Here is a 15,901-nt window from a genome sequence, read left to right as displayed (position 1 = left end):
AATACCTGGACACAGAAACATATCTTAAAAACATAAAAGCTAAAACTTCTGCATTATTACTTGTAAATCAATTGGAAATCAGAAAAAAAAAACCCTAGAATTAATAGCAGCAGATATGCTTACCTCTTGTGCATATTTCTGAGTGAACAATGATGGGAACTTCAGATTTCTGACATCACTTAAGGTCTGTAAAATATTAAGAAAAACACTTAAGTCTTCCAAAATACCGTTCTCCAACAGTATTATTTTATTATTTTTCAAAAATAGGCAAACTATGCAAACAAATCAACCTGAAGAAGGAAAGATTTGTTTTTAATTATCACATTAGTGGTTCAAATCACAACATACTTCACTGTACAAATTGCTGTTTCCCTATGCACACATTCTGCACTAGAACTCAAGAGCGCTGATATCTGCAATTTTAAACCATCCAGACAAACTTGCACATTTCCACTTTGGTTCAGTAAGGTCAGCACAGCTGCACAGCACCCCAATATCTTCTGTACCAGTAGTGGAACATATGAAATGACTGGCTCTGTCTTAACAGTTTAAACACCAATCTTTATTTGATGTTTATGGACTGATGAGCAGATCTATTGGCAGTTTTGAAAGCGGTTCAAAGGGCCTATTTGTGCGCCCACACAATGCAACTGCTCTCCATTTATTACTGCTCATTTCATAGCAAACACATTGGCTCCATCTAGTGACAGTTTTTCCCATGTTCAGCTACGTAATTTGCAGCAAGCTACCTTATGAATTTAAATTCTGTAATTTCCAGCAACCCATGACCCATTTTGGCATGCTTTTAGCACAAAGACATTATTTAGCACTTTACTTCCTTTAAGAAGTATCCCCTTTTGTAAAAAATTGAGCATAAATTGTAAGAATTCTGAAGTCAATCTACTGTTACCCTACTGAGAGTGTAAACTGATCATTGCAGTGATGGCTAATTCTCTCTCTCTCTCTCTCTCTCTCTCTCTTTTTTTTTTTTTTTTTAACCAATTCAGTCTACATTCTGATGTTCTTCAAACATCTCATTTGAAAATAATCTGCACTGGCACAGACTAACAGCTAATAGCCTGAGACAAAGGCAGGCCTCTTGTATTTCTCCTCTGGGAGTTTTTCTGCTCCTCGTCACAGACTTCTAGGATTTGCTGAGTTACCTGGTCAGGCAGAGCATTTTTCTTACGAAAGAAAAATCCTTGGGAATTTGAGCTATACACAAATTATGATTCATTTTCCTAATTACTTGCTTTGCTTCTATATTCAGGACAGAAATTGGAAGGGAAAAGCTCTTGTAGTCATTGCTGAATAAGATCTTTCTGATCAAGGAAAGCTCTTCATGGGGTCTGTCCCAGTAAAATGATTTTTATTTAGGGAAATCAGCACAAGGGGTTCAACTGTCAATCCTTCTCTAAAATATGCTCCTTTGTGTCATAAAAAGCTAGCAGAAGAGTGCAACACCTGTAGAGGTGAAGCACTCGGTCAGGCTGATACCATGGTTTTGTTCAAGCCGCTTTTACATCCCCGCTAAAAACAGTCTGTTCTCACGTGAGAATTTAAATGCACCAAACATACCTTAGTGACAAATACAAGTTACAGGAATTCTCCCTTCTTTCATGCATAGGTCACTGATCACCATGTACAAGAAGAAAAACTGCTGTAGCCTTTGTTCTTCTGTATGAACTTGTTCCTCATGGAAAAGACTGATTTCACTTGTATTTTAATAGCAGGGAAGGATTAATAATATACCATCAAACCTCCCAAATTTACAGCTGATGCAATGAGAGGTCATTTTGTTACTGGGAAGATGGTGCTTTAAGATGAACGAGATTCACAGCCAAGACTCACTATAGGAAAGGCCACAGCTACTTCTGCTAAGTGTTTTGAGTGACAAAGCACTGGAGATGCAAAGGGAAGAAGGAATGGCAAAAAATGCACAGCATTTGGGTCCAACTCTTGAATGAAAAACAAACTGATATGCCTGAAGTCACAAGCATATTTGTTGCTTGAGATCTTGGATATCGCATTTCAGTAGTTTCTCTTGGCTTGACAACAGAGGAAATTTTTGAAGAAATTAGGACCTCAATTCGATTGCACTCATTAGCAAGACTGCAATTCATTCCCGTGATTCAGGTGGTCTGTACAAAGCCGATAAGCTGTGCTTCTAATTTCAGAACTAAAGCCAAGAAGAACCTCTTGCAAATGCTTTACTGAGTGAATAGGTTTTTTAAACAAATGGTCAAACTGCAGATAATCCTCGGTGCAATACCATACCTACCCTGACCCTCTCCATCTGTGTGCTGAAAGGGTAAAGCAGCTCAAAGAGAATCAGTCCCAAAGAAAAGATATCCACTTTGTGCGAATAGGTGTTCCCATAGATCTGAAAATTCAAAATCAGAGTTAGGTCAAAGTCTTTACTGCATGGAACGACACATAATGTAATCAAATCCCATTCGGTTAATGCACAGAAGTGATTAGTTCTGTGCAGAGCTGAAAACTACAGGGCAGATGCTATATCAACCTCTGGGCGCCTGATCAAAGTTTGCCAAGGGAGCACGAACCAGTTAAGTTCTTGATCTTTGGCTCCCCTTTGCAGATCCAACTGTAAGGTGAAAAGTATCAGCTTAAATTCACGTACCACAGTGTGTCCTTTCTTAATTAACTTGAATTCATTATATGGTTATTTTTCTCTTAACATTAAGAGCAAGATCAATTAATGCATCTTTTTGCTGTGATAAATATATATGTTCAAAATATTAATTTTAAAATTCAGTTTAGGTCAAAACTTTACCTGATAGTTACAATAAAAGATTTTAAGAAACCTAATTGCAACAAGTTACTATCTAGGAGGAGTGCCTAATGCTTGAGCTCCTGGGAATTCACACATCATCTGTGCCCTGTTAGAACAGAGAAACACTAACCTGTTCTGGGCTCATGTAGAGTTTTGTCCCTACTTGTCCTGTATGTCTGGCATAAGCTGGCATTGGTGTAAGTACTGATTCCTCCTCCTCATCTTGGTCCATAGCAGTTACCAGTCCAAAATCTCCAACCTTTACTATATCATCCATTGTGAAAAATATATTGGAAGGCTGAAAAAACAATCAGGTGAAAAAAAATGTAACTAAGTAACAAACAAGTCTCTGTGTCTCAGTAGATACAGCACTTTGTTCTAGATAAGCCATGTTATCAAGGCTAAAAATTGCTAAATACAGATCAGATTACCAGGACAGGCTAAGAATTCCAGCTATTCAGGAAAAAGAGTTATTTTGCATTAACTAGTCTCCCTTCTTGAGTCCCAGACTGCTCAGCTCTTGCCTTCCAGTAGAGGTTTACTAGCACTACAGAAGTCTTCTAAGGAACATATGTAAAAGGAAACAGCTCTGGGAAATAGCAGCACAGAGAAGTAACATAACTTTCCAAACCCACGGCAAATTCACATTCGATGGCAGAGTTCCGACTCTTAGTTCTTCTTCATTCTGATCTGAGTGCTGAACTTATCCACAAAATTTTTTATCAGCACATAGCACACCATCTTAATTTTAAATTACAGCCATATTGGAAGTCTGAGAACAAGGTCTGCTTTTCAATTGGTACTGCTTAAGTTTAATTGAGGGAATAACTGTCTACCCAAGAGAGTTTAAGTTTAATTAAACACTGCAACTCACAAGAGCAGCAACAGTGAAGCTCTGGCTTGACTCTGCTTTAGCTTAATTTTGCTTTAGCTTGCTTGCCAGATACCACTGTCGTTGCTTTAAACTATTGATAATGGATACTGGAATTGAAGGAAATTCACACAGAAGCGTTCAGGGGAGCCTCCTTGCTAGTGGTGGGTATCTGTTTGCTTCTCACAGAGATGCAAGTGTTGCATTCCAGCTGAGAGAATATCACATGCAAAAATGAATGATTATTTCTTTGAACTATAACTGCTCCACTTCCGTTACAAATAAAGGCACGGGCACAGTTTTGGGGGAAGAAGAGACTGCTTCCGCAGGAGTGATGTGATGTGATTGTGTGTGGGGAAAGGGCGCAGGTGTGGTAAAGATGCAGCTGGTATGGGGCAAGCAAACTCCTCTCCAAGCTCCTGGACGTTCAAGGCTGGGAGAACATTATACATGTTTTGTTGACATAAACCCTGCAAGAGGAGAAGGCAGATACAGGGCAGTATTTCTGCACAAGATTAAAGGACTACAAAGCTGACCTCAGCCAAAGTACATCTAACCTGCCTGGTTAAAGACAAACCTGCTCTGTGTGAGAGAGAAACAAGGCTTGTTGTTCTTTAAGCAAGTAAAATGCCCAGACAGCTCTGAGATAAGCACTGTAGAAATAGTTAGATACAACCTACTGGCTCTCAGCACCCACATCCGGTCTCTAAAGCACCAGCTCTTATCTCCTACAATATTTTCCTGTAATGAATGTCACAGCGTTTGGAGTCACAACTCATTTAGTGCTCAAAAGCTGCTACGCTGTAAAGCCGCGGCAGCTTCAGGTTATCTCTGAAGCATTTATATGGCATCCACGTGACTGCATGCATGCTCCCCCTAGAACGGTTATCAAAAATCTTTTAACGTAGAACTGTAATGCTCAAGACACAAACTTCCCCCTGAGAGATTTAGAGGCTATAGCCTTTATCTCTGTTCTCCTCCTCCTCCAGCAAACACAGAAATCAAGAAGATGCATCTTATTTCACAGAGAAAAACTCTTCCAGACCTTAACAGAAAGTTTTATTTCTCTTACTTGTCTGGCTGAAAGCAGAACAGAGATCGTCTCTGACCAACCTAGCCTAACCTATAGCTTCTACAGATTAAAGAGACTGGAACTCCCTCTTGCAACCCCCCCAAAAAAACAGCCAGCAAGGACATACTCTGAAAGATAAGACCAAGGTAGATGCATGCAACTGTGATTTAAATCAGAAGAATACAACCAATTTCTAGTTATCTTGTGCACAAAGAAATTTCAGATTCTTTGATCAGAGTAAAAATTCCCAGTTTTTCACATAAATGAAGGATGTAATCACACATTTGCAAGACTACTGTTCAATTCAATTAATGCTGCAAAATGTAACTAAGACTGTTTTTTTGATCCTTTGATATCTCATTTGATAGGAACCATCATTTCTTTTGAGCTGTCAAAGCATGGCTGACAGCTTATTCTGGGAACAGCAGCCAATCCACTTGACAGACATAACCATTTTACTCTCTTTCCAAGAATTAGAAGTATGACCTATTCGCTTGCTTACCTGCTTGCCTAAATCCCTACCATTTTCTCAATAAGGTATCTCTGATCAGTGGGAGCCTAATGAACATACCTCGGTGTGCACTGTTAACTTAATAATTCATTTTAAAAGATCTTTGAATCTTTGAATATGTACACATGCAAACCTGTTTTCAAGTAGGTCCAACCAGGTCTCACTAGTGCCAATGGGAACAAGAAGTGCTACAGCACAGCTAGTTAGCTATTGGCAGAGGAAAACTGAATTTGGAGATTATTCACATATTAGTGCTGATACACATAATTAGATGAGATCTTTTCCAAGGAGCTTCTGAAAACAGAAAAAAATTAAATCCACTAGCTATTGTTTTGACCAAATTAACAAGTAATAGCGAAATAAACCTCTAAGATCCAAGAATATTGTCTACACACACAGAGGAAGTTTCTGAAGCATGTAAACTGCTCATTCAGAGAGATCCTTTCCAAGTTGTTTATACTAAGTAATCAAAAAGACCTCTTGTTCATCTTCCTGCCAACACTGAACTTTTAGGATGTTCCAACAAAACTCTACACAACTGCTGATTTACACCAACGTAGCTTTAAGTCAGCATGCAAAGCTTTGCCAAACAGTGATCCTAGTGAAACTCTTGCAGTGTTACAAGTGACTATATTGTTCAGAAAAGTTGTTAATTAACCTGTCTAGCAACATATTAATATATGGATTAAATTACTTGTCTGGTAGGTTTCTCAAGCACTAAAGATTTTCAGATAGCTGGTTCAAGATAATTGCTTAATACTGATGAGAAATAGAATACTTGGATACATCTTAAATTTTTCTAACTTTGGCATATCATTTTTGTGTTATTGAACTCGAACTCTTATTTCCCTTTCAACAGACAGGCCTGAGAAGGTATTTTTATCTTTTGTTTATACTGGTATCAGATGATTACCATCTGAGTTGCTCCAACAACAGCTGTTATCATTTCAGTATTTACTCCACTGAGACAGGTATTAATGCCTCCCCCAAAAGGGAACAGAAATAGGAACTGCCTCTCTACCGTTTGTCAAAAGTAAAGGACTCCAATTCTCAGAGATTGTTATCATAAGAGTAACTTCATCATGACTCTATCTAAATTTTGACACTTGGTAACAGTGACACTTCCAGCGCTAAGTTTCAGCAAGATTAGGCACTAACACAGGACCGGAAGCAAATGGAAGAGGTACAAAAGGTACAAAACCAGCATGCTACTCCTATTTCAGTTATCTCCAATGCCAGAGTTAAAACCAAACAACTCTCCCATGCTGTACAGCACTCATTACCAGTCTGAATACGCTGCGTGCTATCACACGTTAAAAAGATTATGTATCCTTCAGAACAGCTGCACGATAGTCGGCACCGATTCAGGAATTCAACTGTGGAACACTTTACACTTCAATCCTAGCGTACTAATACTTTACTTTTAATTTCTCTAAGCATGACTAACACTGCTGCTCTTAGGCAGCATTACTATAGAAAGAAAGAGGAGAAAAACAACAGAATTATCTGGTTCACACCAAACAGCAGAAGAGGTTTCATATGATCTTTCACTGCCATACACCTCAGCAATGAATAAATCTGCAAAAGTATAAACCAGAATTAAAAATGCCATAACAAATACAGCAGATCTGTGCCAGGTACAAATAGTCTTGCAGTAGAGAAAGACTTTAATTGTGATAATAAATGATTAATGTTTATTTCCTGGAGCACTGCACTTACAAATTATTGTAAAAGCATTAACTCAGCTTTTGCAACACCCACCCTGAGGTAACTGATACTGTCAACTACCTTAGTAGAGTTTGTCTCCAATGCTGTATTAGCCCCACATATTAGGAAAAAAAATTACCTGTAACCACATACTCATGATTTGTCAGTTTAAAGCAGAACCTAAAATTGAGCTGAAGGGCAGTCAGATGTGCAATTGCTGACTCTCAAGTTAGTAATGCAGTAGAGGGCCAGCTACTCTGTGCTGCCATTTGAATCAATCCATGTTCTTCATGAACTTTAAACTACTGGAGACTTGTGTGTGACAACTGGGGCACAGATGATTCAAGTTACCATAGCTCCAAAGATAATTTCACAACAGTAAACCAGAAAATATTTGTCAATAAGACACAGCTAATGACAACTAGAATTTGGAAAGTTCAGGTATTCACTGGTCATCATGCCAACAGAGAGAACATTTCCCACAATACACAAGTAATACAAACCTTGAGATCCCTGTGCATTAATCCTTTGCTATGCAGGAAGTCAACCGCTTCAGCTATCTGCAGAAATATCTGCAGACACTCTGTCCTTTCCCTCTCCTCTATCATGCACCTTCTGCTCATCCAGTCTTTAAGATTCTCTTTCCTGCAGAGTTGCATCTGGATGTAAAGATACACTTTTGGAGAGGTGGGTTTGACTTTTTCTGCAGTATTTTTAGAAAGGTCCAGGCTTAAACTTGTTGGCCTTGGTGGAGAAATTGAGAGGGGGCTTCCTGAAGCAGATTTTCTGTTACTGGACTCTTTCGTACTTGTTAGCTTATGCTCAGAAACACTTTCATCATGTGAAACATCAATTTTATCTTCCTTACTGGAAGCATTTCCGCACCCAGAATCCTCAAACACAATTGAAGAGGAGGTCCCTTCCCTCAGGTGTACAACAGGAATAGCTGGAGGGCAAATTTCAAAGGAGTGACCCAACTCGGTATTGTTGATAGTACTGTCTTCCACATCACAGCCTGTAAGAACACTATCCTGAAGGTTTAATAGTGGGTCTTCTGACTGGTGCAAGTCCCTGTTGTCCGTGGCAGAAAATTCCAGAGGAGAAAACTGGCTTCCTGATGAATCAGACTGGCCACAAGGTATCCCCATGGAGAAAGACCTTCCCCTCTCTGATGAAGTAGCAATAACTTCAATGTGCTCTTTTGTAGAGAATGGCTCTGTCTTAATCTTGAATGATGGAACGTCCATTGGACTGGGAGAACTGAGTGGCCAATCAGTGCTAAAAAAAGAAAAGGAAAAAAGAACAAACAAACAAACCCAGAGTTCAATGCTCCAGAACTTCATCCCATCATAAATGAGTTTTGAGAAGACCAGGTTTTAACAACTGCTTCCTTTGAGAACAGAAAGTATCCTATCATAATAGCAAATAACCCTGAGTGTGGGAATCAGTAATAACCAGAATTCAGCATCCATTTTTCTCAGTAAAGATTATGTTTTCTCATTGAAATAAGTATGTTGTGCTAAGTAGCTTATGAATGATAAAGGAAAATTTAGCAAGCTCTATTGCCTGCCTCCCTATGTGCAATCAGGCTTATCTTGATCTCAAAAAAATTCACTTCTAAAGAACATTTATTGCAACGTTGGAAGAGTTAGAGCTGTGAAATGTTAATCTGGTGCCTGAAATATAAAGGTCAATGCATTCTCAAAATGCTTAGGTATTTTAAGATGTTATTATGAGACCACTAAATAGTCTCATATTAGGCACCATTCCTTCCACGACACTTTTAACTGCTTCACTTTTTCCTTACTTTTAACATCCCCTTTATCTTCTCCTTTACCTAATTTTCCATTTTCAACCTAGTTCTACCAAGCTTTACAAATCACCAACCTAAACCAAGACAACAAACAGGAGGAGGACAGTAGTAACAAGGAACAAAGACGACAAAAATGCCAAATCTCAGTAATGAACGCCCCTATCTTCTACCCACCCAAAGATTCAAATAGAAAAGTTAAATGAAGAACTATAGGACCTTCCCTACCCTAAAGAAAGACCTTAACAAGTCCTAAATAATCAATTATCTCTTTCCTGACTGTGTCTCTCCATCTTCCTGGATAGTCTACCAATTCTCTCATTCAGTTAACGAACAACTTCACATTCAGTTATTACAAGAATTTCATCCTGTCATAAATGAGTTACCTTTCATCTTTTAACCATTGTTCATCCATCTTTTCCTGCCATCTCTCAGGTGGAGCTTCCAGCCATGCATTGAAATACCGAACAATGCCTGGGTGTTCAAGTTTAGCTAATGCCTTAACTTCTCGCATCACCTTTTCACGAGCCAGCTCCCTAGGGTTTTGGGTGAGGAGGAAAATAAAAAGACAAGGTCACATAAAGCAACAGCACAGCACAGAAATTTCTGCAAAGGAATTTAACCAAAGCTAGCCCAGTATAAACCAAGCTAGTAGCATTGCTCTTCAAACCAAGAGACAGATCTGCCTTAAATTCCCCAGAATAACTCCTTCAGGTTAGAAGTGTGGGGGAGCAGTATATGCTCATAACGGCTAATTATTTACTCATCTCTTTTCAAATAATTATGGGTAGCAAAACTTAGAAGAAAAGCTTCATCTTGCTCTCAGCTATTTACAAGGATAGGAAAAAAGTCCACTAACTGGCAATATTCTGCAGGGATGTAGAAGACACTGACATAAAAGAAGACAGACCATAACACCTTTGTATTTTTTTTAAATTGGCAGAACTTTAGGAGACTGCATAAAGACTATCTCCATGCTACAGATAGGAAAACAGGTAGCCTGGTATCTTACAAGAATCTCTCTTCATGAGACCATAAATGGATCAAATGAAGTCAAAACAATCTTATTTAATGGATTTTAATGTTACAGGCTTGGAAAAGAAAAATTCAAGCTACCTTAGTTTTCTGAACAAAACCTTTATCTTAAATAATCAAGCTTATTTAACACATTTAAAAATAGTAATTCTAGATTTCATAGCTTTACCCCCTCCCTCTACTGGCCTGCCTGTTGCTGTTCTAACTCGAGATTTCCAGAAGCAGTGTCTCCCATCTCCCACTAAAAGGAAGTGCTGCAAGCTCTGGATAGGGTAATTCAGCAGCATGGCTTGACCACCTATGACTGAAAGAAAAGGTAAGGGTTGTGGGACCAGAAAAATGAAACAAATGGACAAATGGAGTCAGAGAAGCTGAAGAGGAAGGGAGAAAAGAAAGAAAGGGTGGAGTAGGAAAGGTAAGGAGAGGAAGGAGAGAAGCAAATTAACAGTGCTACAAATCACTGGTCCTGTTATCAAAGGCTTATTCATCTAGGCAATCAAAGGAGATCTCATGTAGCCATAGCATCCTCTCGAGGGTCCTGCTATGTAGGTATTTTAGCCAAGCAGGTCTCCCTTCTGCTGTAATTACATATGCCAAATTCTCAATGCCAAACTCAATCAACCCCCCAGTAAAAATTCATCCTAATGTAATAATATCTGGAAATTAATTCAGGAACAGATGGTTCAGTGCAGGATAGGATTTCACAACACATTACTTTTTCTGCATCTAAAACTCACTCATACCTGTTAGGTAAACGGATCCTTTTGATAGCATAGTTGCAGTCATCTACTTTATTTTTGGCTTCAAAAACAACTCCAAAACCTCCACGACCTAGGCACTGAATCGGTTCAAAATCTGTCAGATATCTGAAGGAAGAGGGGTGTGAGAAAGGGGTAGAAGAAGGGTGGGAGGATAGTGGAGAAAAATGCATTAATAAGGACATTCACAAGTCATTTTATTCTTCTAAGGGTGAAATACTTCTCTACAGGCAAAATATGCTGATTGACTTCAAGCATTTCTCTTGTCTTTTTCCCATGTTCACCGCTGATGTAATCAGATGGTTAGTTGTTTATGAAAGGGACAGTTGCTGATTATACATTTATGTAGTGTCTATCACAGCTCCAGAAAGACTCCTTACAGTTGCACATAATAAACTGAAGCAGCTTTTAAGAATATTAGGTTCCATGCTTACTGTCAAGATCAGAGAGGTATTTAGCCTAAGCTCCTATCCCCATACTAGATGGCAACAGCCAATTTTCTAAATCACACTTTGCCTTTAAAAAAATTGCCCCCTCTCAAGCATTTTTGCTACCAGTTCTTTAAGCATCTCTTTTGAAGCATCACTGTTTTGGTATCTCAAAACCCTTCCTATTCTTCCTCATTTTAATTTCTCCAGTTCATAGCTTCAGCAAGTTGCACACGTATAGATCACAGTCACATTTTCTCCAAAGTATCAGTGACTTACGCCTATAAACTCTTCTGTCGTAACCAATTCCCTTCAATACAGTAGCAAAGGTTTGTTTCAAATATACTCTGCTCATTCTACTCATAAAATATCAGATGTTTCCATCTCCAATCCCTCGAATTGCAAACACAGAAACAGAAGGGTAAACACTGATTGAGGACCTTAAGGGTCAATTTTCCTTTTCACGTATCAGTGAGAAATACAAGAACGACATTCCCAAATACAGGTATTCTGTAGTCTCTCAGTGATTGCTCAGACTAATCCTAATTGCAATTTCCCACTTGGTGATAGCGTTCTGTGCTGCAGCTGACAACTGTCCTATGGAGTCTGAGAACGAGGGTACGTAAAAATCAGCAAGTACAAACTCCTTTCTCCAGATAAGGTTAGTTCTCACACTAACTAAAAGCCTTTATGGGTTTTGTTCAACTGTGGTTACTTGAGCTCACCTTGACACATATCCAGAGTTCTTGACATCACTCCAGCTGGTCTCTTTAACATCTCCACAAGCTGGCTCATATTTACTATCAGTCTGACACTGTGTTTCAGATTCCTTCCGCAGCTAACAAGGGTTATCAAAACAAGAACAAAAAAACTCAAGTCCTTAATACCTGAGATCAGTTTGAACCCTTAGATATAGCATTAAATCATTTCTTTGTAAATATTTCCAAAGACTTCAGATATAGCTGAACCAATTTATTTGCTTGTTGAAGCAGTTAAGCAACTTCTACACAGCAGCTGACAGCCCTCACAATAGAATAAATTTAGGCTTTTGATTTTGCTGTCTCGATAGTTATTAACTTATTAACAGTACTCACTGAAAACCAAAATGAAAGTCTAGAATAATACTTTCTGTATTTAGGATTGAGAAAAAATACTTACTCTGCTGTGAGGATGGGGATGGAAAAGTTTGCGTACAATAAAAGTTGTGGCCACAATGCAGAATATAATAGTGCCAACTATTTCTTTCCACCAATGAAGCAGAAGAACAGGATCTTTTTTGCGAATATTCTTGTAATTCATATCCTCAAAAAACCTAACAGTGATCTGGGTGCTACGTTTATTTCTCTCTCTCTTGTAATACGGTAAATAATAACCATTATCTGTGCATAAAAGACACAAAGAAGGAACAGATTTACTTTTGGGTAACTGCCAAGCAATTCTGTCTTCTCATTAATAAGTTTTTTCAACAGACACACATTATTCTTGTTTGCATGTCCTAGGATTTTAAATGACCTATATCGAATTCAGTTATTCAAAGTTGTGGACTCTATGTCAAGCTAGTTCTCCAGCTAAAGTTTACTATTGCAGAAGGCCTGACCACTGAAACACTTCAGTGCAGGAAATCTTCCATATAGAAAATTTATACAAGAAGGCAGAGCCTCTAGCCCTGTTAGCAAATTCTGAAAAAAAGTATTTTGCAAACATTTTTCATTGCATACAGCTATTACTGGTAGTGGCAGTACATAAAAAAACCTCTGCAGTGGCAACTTCTGGCAATCAGAAGTGGTCTGTGCAGCACTAATAGTGCATACAACAAAGTTTGGAAATCCTACTTTGGGCAATAATTTCCTTGTTCACTAAGTATTAAAAACGACGTATATTTAAGATTAAACACATGGGCCTTTACTGAACTTCACAGATAACACATGAATAAACATGGCTATTTGAAACACTTCAGAATTTAGGACTTTCACGTACCATATGGATACTGCAGAACTGAAAGTGCTCCATTACTGTACTCTTCATGAGAATACTTGTCATTGCTGAGACACTTATCAAATTCATCAGAGCCGACCAACACTGGAGTCCTGGAAGGAGACTCTAAGCATAGAAAGGAAACTTAATTTTCTGAGCTAAGCTGTTACAATAATTCCACTTTCACACATTCTGTTCTTGTATAAATTCTAAGAGAATTCCAATTGCATAATTTTAGAAAATGTAAGATTGTTGAATCAAACCATGAATCAAAATTCATGCAAGGAAACATTAAAAAGAGTATTTAAAATATCACTATCACTGCACCCCCAAACAAAATACTCTTTTTCTAGGAAAGTCCATTAACTGATATTCACAGCACTGCAAATATTTCATCCTTTTTGCAGAAAGATTTGTTTTAGAAGATGACCTTTTCATCAATAAGTAAGATAATGTCAAATTCATAGTAAAAAAAAAAAGTAGAGTCATTTAGACATTAAACATTTAATTAAAAAATTAAACAATTAATAAAGCACAGAAATTGTTCCTGAACTACATACAGCTGTTCTCCATACAGCTGGAGACATCAGAATAGTCTGATGCACAATGGAAGTCAGAAAGATGTCCTGTCTCTTCAGTGCTAAGACCATAAGCAAAACTCTGGATTGTTACTTACGGATTAAAGGTTTCCATTTGATTTTGGGAAGAGGAATAATAGCATTATCATTTCTGGATTCCAGAGCCTTTGGGTTGGTTGGGAATTTTTCAGAAATTCTGACTGATGACTGAAGATACAGCTGGCCCCTGTACATACCTAGGAAATGAACCAAAGATGGTATTTGTGTTAAGATTTAGACTAGCATAAAATTGCCCAGTTATGAATGTGGGTAAAAATTGCTAGCACTTCAAGGTGTTCATTTTTAACCCTGTATTTATTGCACAGCTAATTGTTGTCGTAAGGAACAGGAAAGACTGCTAGCCACACTTAATGCCTTGCTTGCAGGACAACAAAGGTTGGGCAATGAATCGTACTGGAAAAGGTAGTTTCTCTCAGGCAGCATTTCAGAGAGTACCCACTCAAACAAGAAACAAGTATCTCGTGTTTAATTCCAGGAAGATTCAATGAACACTACAAAAAATGTTTACTAATGTAGTAGGGAAGTCAAATCATCACCATGCATTAACTAACATAAATTAGTTAAGTGCCAGTCTCTTTACTGCAAAACACTGTTAAAGAAGGATTCACGTCTCCTCTATTTTCTGTCTTTCACTGTGATCAGCGTAGCAGCTTGACTGGAAGTTAAGACAGCTCATCTCAAATCAAGAGGCACTGTGCAACTCTCCACCTACCTACCCAAGAAGTTCATGGAGCAATTTTGGTATTTGTGACTCACTGCTTAGCAGAAGAAAAGCAAAATCCATACGTTTGTAAGCTTTCATTATTATAACCTTTGCAGTTTGTGCTAGATTGAAGAAAGCCTTTTTGGAAAATATTTCTCTGTATTCTAATTACTAAGTCTGGATGTATTCAATTAGTATGTTCCCTTCATTCTAATAAAGGAGGCAAGAAATCAGAATAGCTCGTTTTAACTTTCGTGGAATCGAAGTTTGAGAAAAATGTCATTTAAAAGAGTTATAAAGTAACGTGGGCTTTGTATAGGTAAGACTTCCTCTAAATGTCCCTGTTAATGCTGGTACAGATTACTCTTCAACACTCATTAACAGGAAAGCTGTGATAAACCAGCTGCGATAAACCAGCTGCTTTATAGTGTTATTTTGAAGATTCATCTGTTTAACCACTTTCAGGAAAGCTGAGTATAAAATATGAGCGTAAAGACTCGAGAAAAGGGCTAAGGTAAAAAACATCTTACAAAGCTGAAGTACATTTACCTCCCAGAGGTACTTGAGAAGAGGGAGGACCTGTGGCCACTCTATTTCAAATTGTCACAAACCACATTAAATAAAATTAAGTAAATTTAGACAGATGGGCTCAGTCGCACAAAACCTTAGTTGAAATTTCTTCATGGTAAGTTACTGTGATCCGTGTAGAGATAAAAAAGAACGTGACAAATCAGTGGGTTGGAAGGAAATATTGCTTATTGTTTACTGATCAATAAGACTGCCTTGTTAGGTATAAACATATCTTCAAAAGTTTTGAGGCTTGGAATAATCTCAAAAGTACTGAAACTAAAAAGCAGCAAATATTTTAGAGTCAAAGATTCATGGTTTTACCATCTTTTGTTTTTAAAAAAGAAAGACAAAGTAATCTTTTTACTACCAATTTAGTCCAAAATATTAGACAAATTATTTCTGCTGGAGCCAAAGCTATACTTTCTAAAATTGTCTGTACCTTCTATATTTGTTAGAATTTCTAAGATGGATACACAGAAGTCTGTCTTAGAATGACAACAGCAAAGATGAACCAGAGCAGGCTGGAAGGAAAGAAAACACAGCTCTACCTGTTACAAACCTTTAAATCAAGAGTAAGTGCCCTTCTGGGATATATGTTACTGAAACCTCAACTTACGGGCTTTCTAAAACAACGTAGTTCCAATTTAATGGTCTACATTATACAGAGTATCAGGCTGGACACGTAACTGCTCCTCTTGGCCTTAATCCACCAGTACAAAAAGATCTCCTTTACTAAAACCTCAGCAGAGAACGCTCACTGCAGAAAATGCTGTAATAGCTGTCTCACCCAAATAGACACTAGATTCTGTGGCCCCTCTGGCAGCTTCCACAAGATCCTCTTCATCTTCTAATATTTCATTGTTTGTGGTGTAACTTGTGTCATCAAACAGACTGATTGGAATTACCTTGCCATCTTTAACCAGCCATGCAGAAGCAATTGGAGTGCAAAACTGAAGAACAAAGAGGTAAATGGAAAATTATTATTATAGAAGTTACGCAAGAATAATGCTAAATGACACGTTTAAATTCC

At 38.0% G+C, this 15,901-nt stretch overlaps 1 protein-coding gene across 1 annotated transcript in view; it reads right to left on the bottom strand.

Moving 5' to 3' along the window:
• Positions 1-15,901, bottom strand: part of EIF2AK3 (eukaryotic translation initiation factor 2 alpha kinase 3) — a 45,268-nt gene that overhangs the window by 2,579 nt on the left and 26,788 nt on the right. The window contains exons 6-16 of the mRNA XM_062575107.1: positions 15,659-15,821; positions 13,637-13,774; positions 12,964-13,086; positions 12,145-12,365; positions 11,712-11,824; positions 10,544-10,666; positions 9,152-9,301; positions 7,459-8,233; positions 2,925-3,092; positions 2,282-2,383; positions 124-186 (exon numbers count right to left, since the gene is read on the bottom strand). Of these exons, the coding sequence (XP_062431091.1) occupies positions 124-186; positions 2,282-2,383; positions 2,925-3,092; positions 7,459-8,233; positions 9,152-9,301; positions 10,544-10,666; positions 11,712-11,824; positions 12,145-12,365; positions 12,964-13,086; positions 13,637-13,774; positions 15,659-15,821 (2,139 nt within the window). The remainder of the gene's footprint in view (positions 1-123; positions 187-2,281; positions 2,384-2,924; positions 3,093-7,458; positions 8,234-9,151; positions 9,302-10,543; positions 10,667-11,711; positions 11,825-12,144; positions 12,366-12,963; positions 13,087-13,636; positions 13,775-15,658; positions 15,822-15,901) is intronic.

This window comes from Rhea pennata, chromosome 4 (assembly GCF_028389875.1).
Source record: "Rhea pennata isolate bPtePen1 chromosome 4, bPtePen1.pri, whole genome shotgun sequence".
NCBI lineage: Eukaryota > Metazoa > Chordata > Aves > Rheiformes > Rheidae > Rhea > Rhea pennata.
This window is presented reverse-complemented; position numbering and strand designations above follow the sequence as displayed.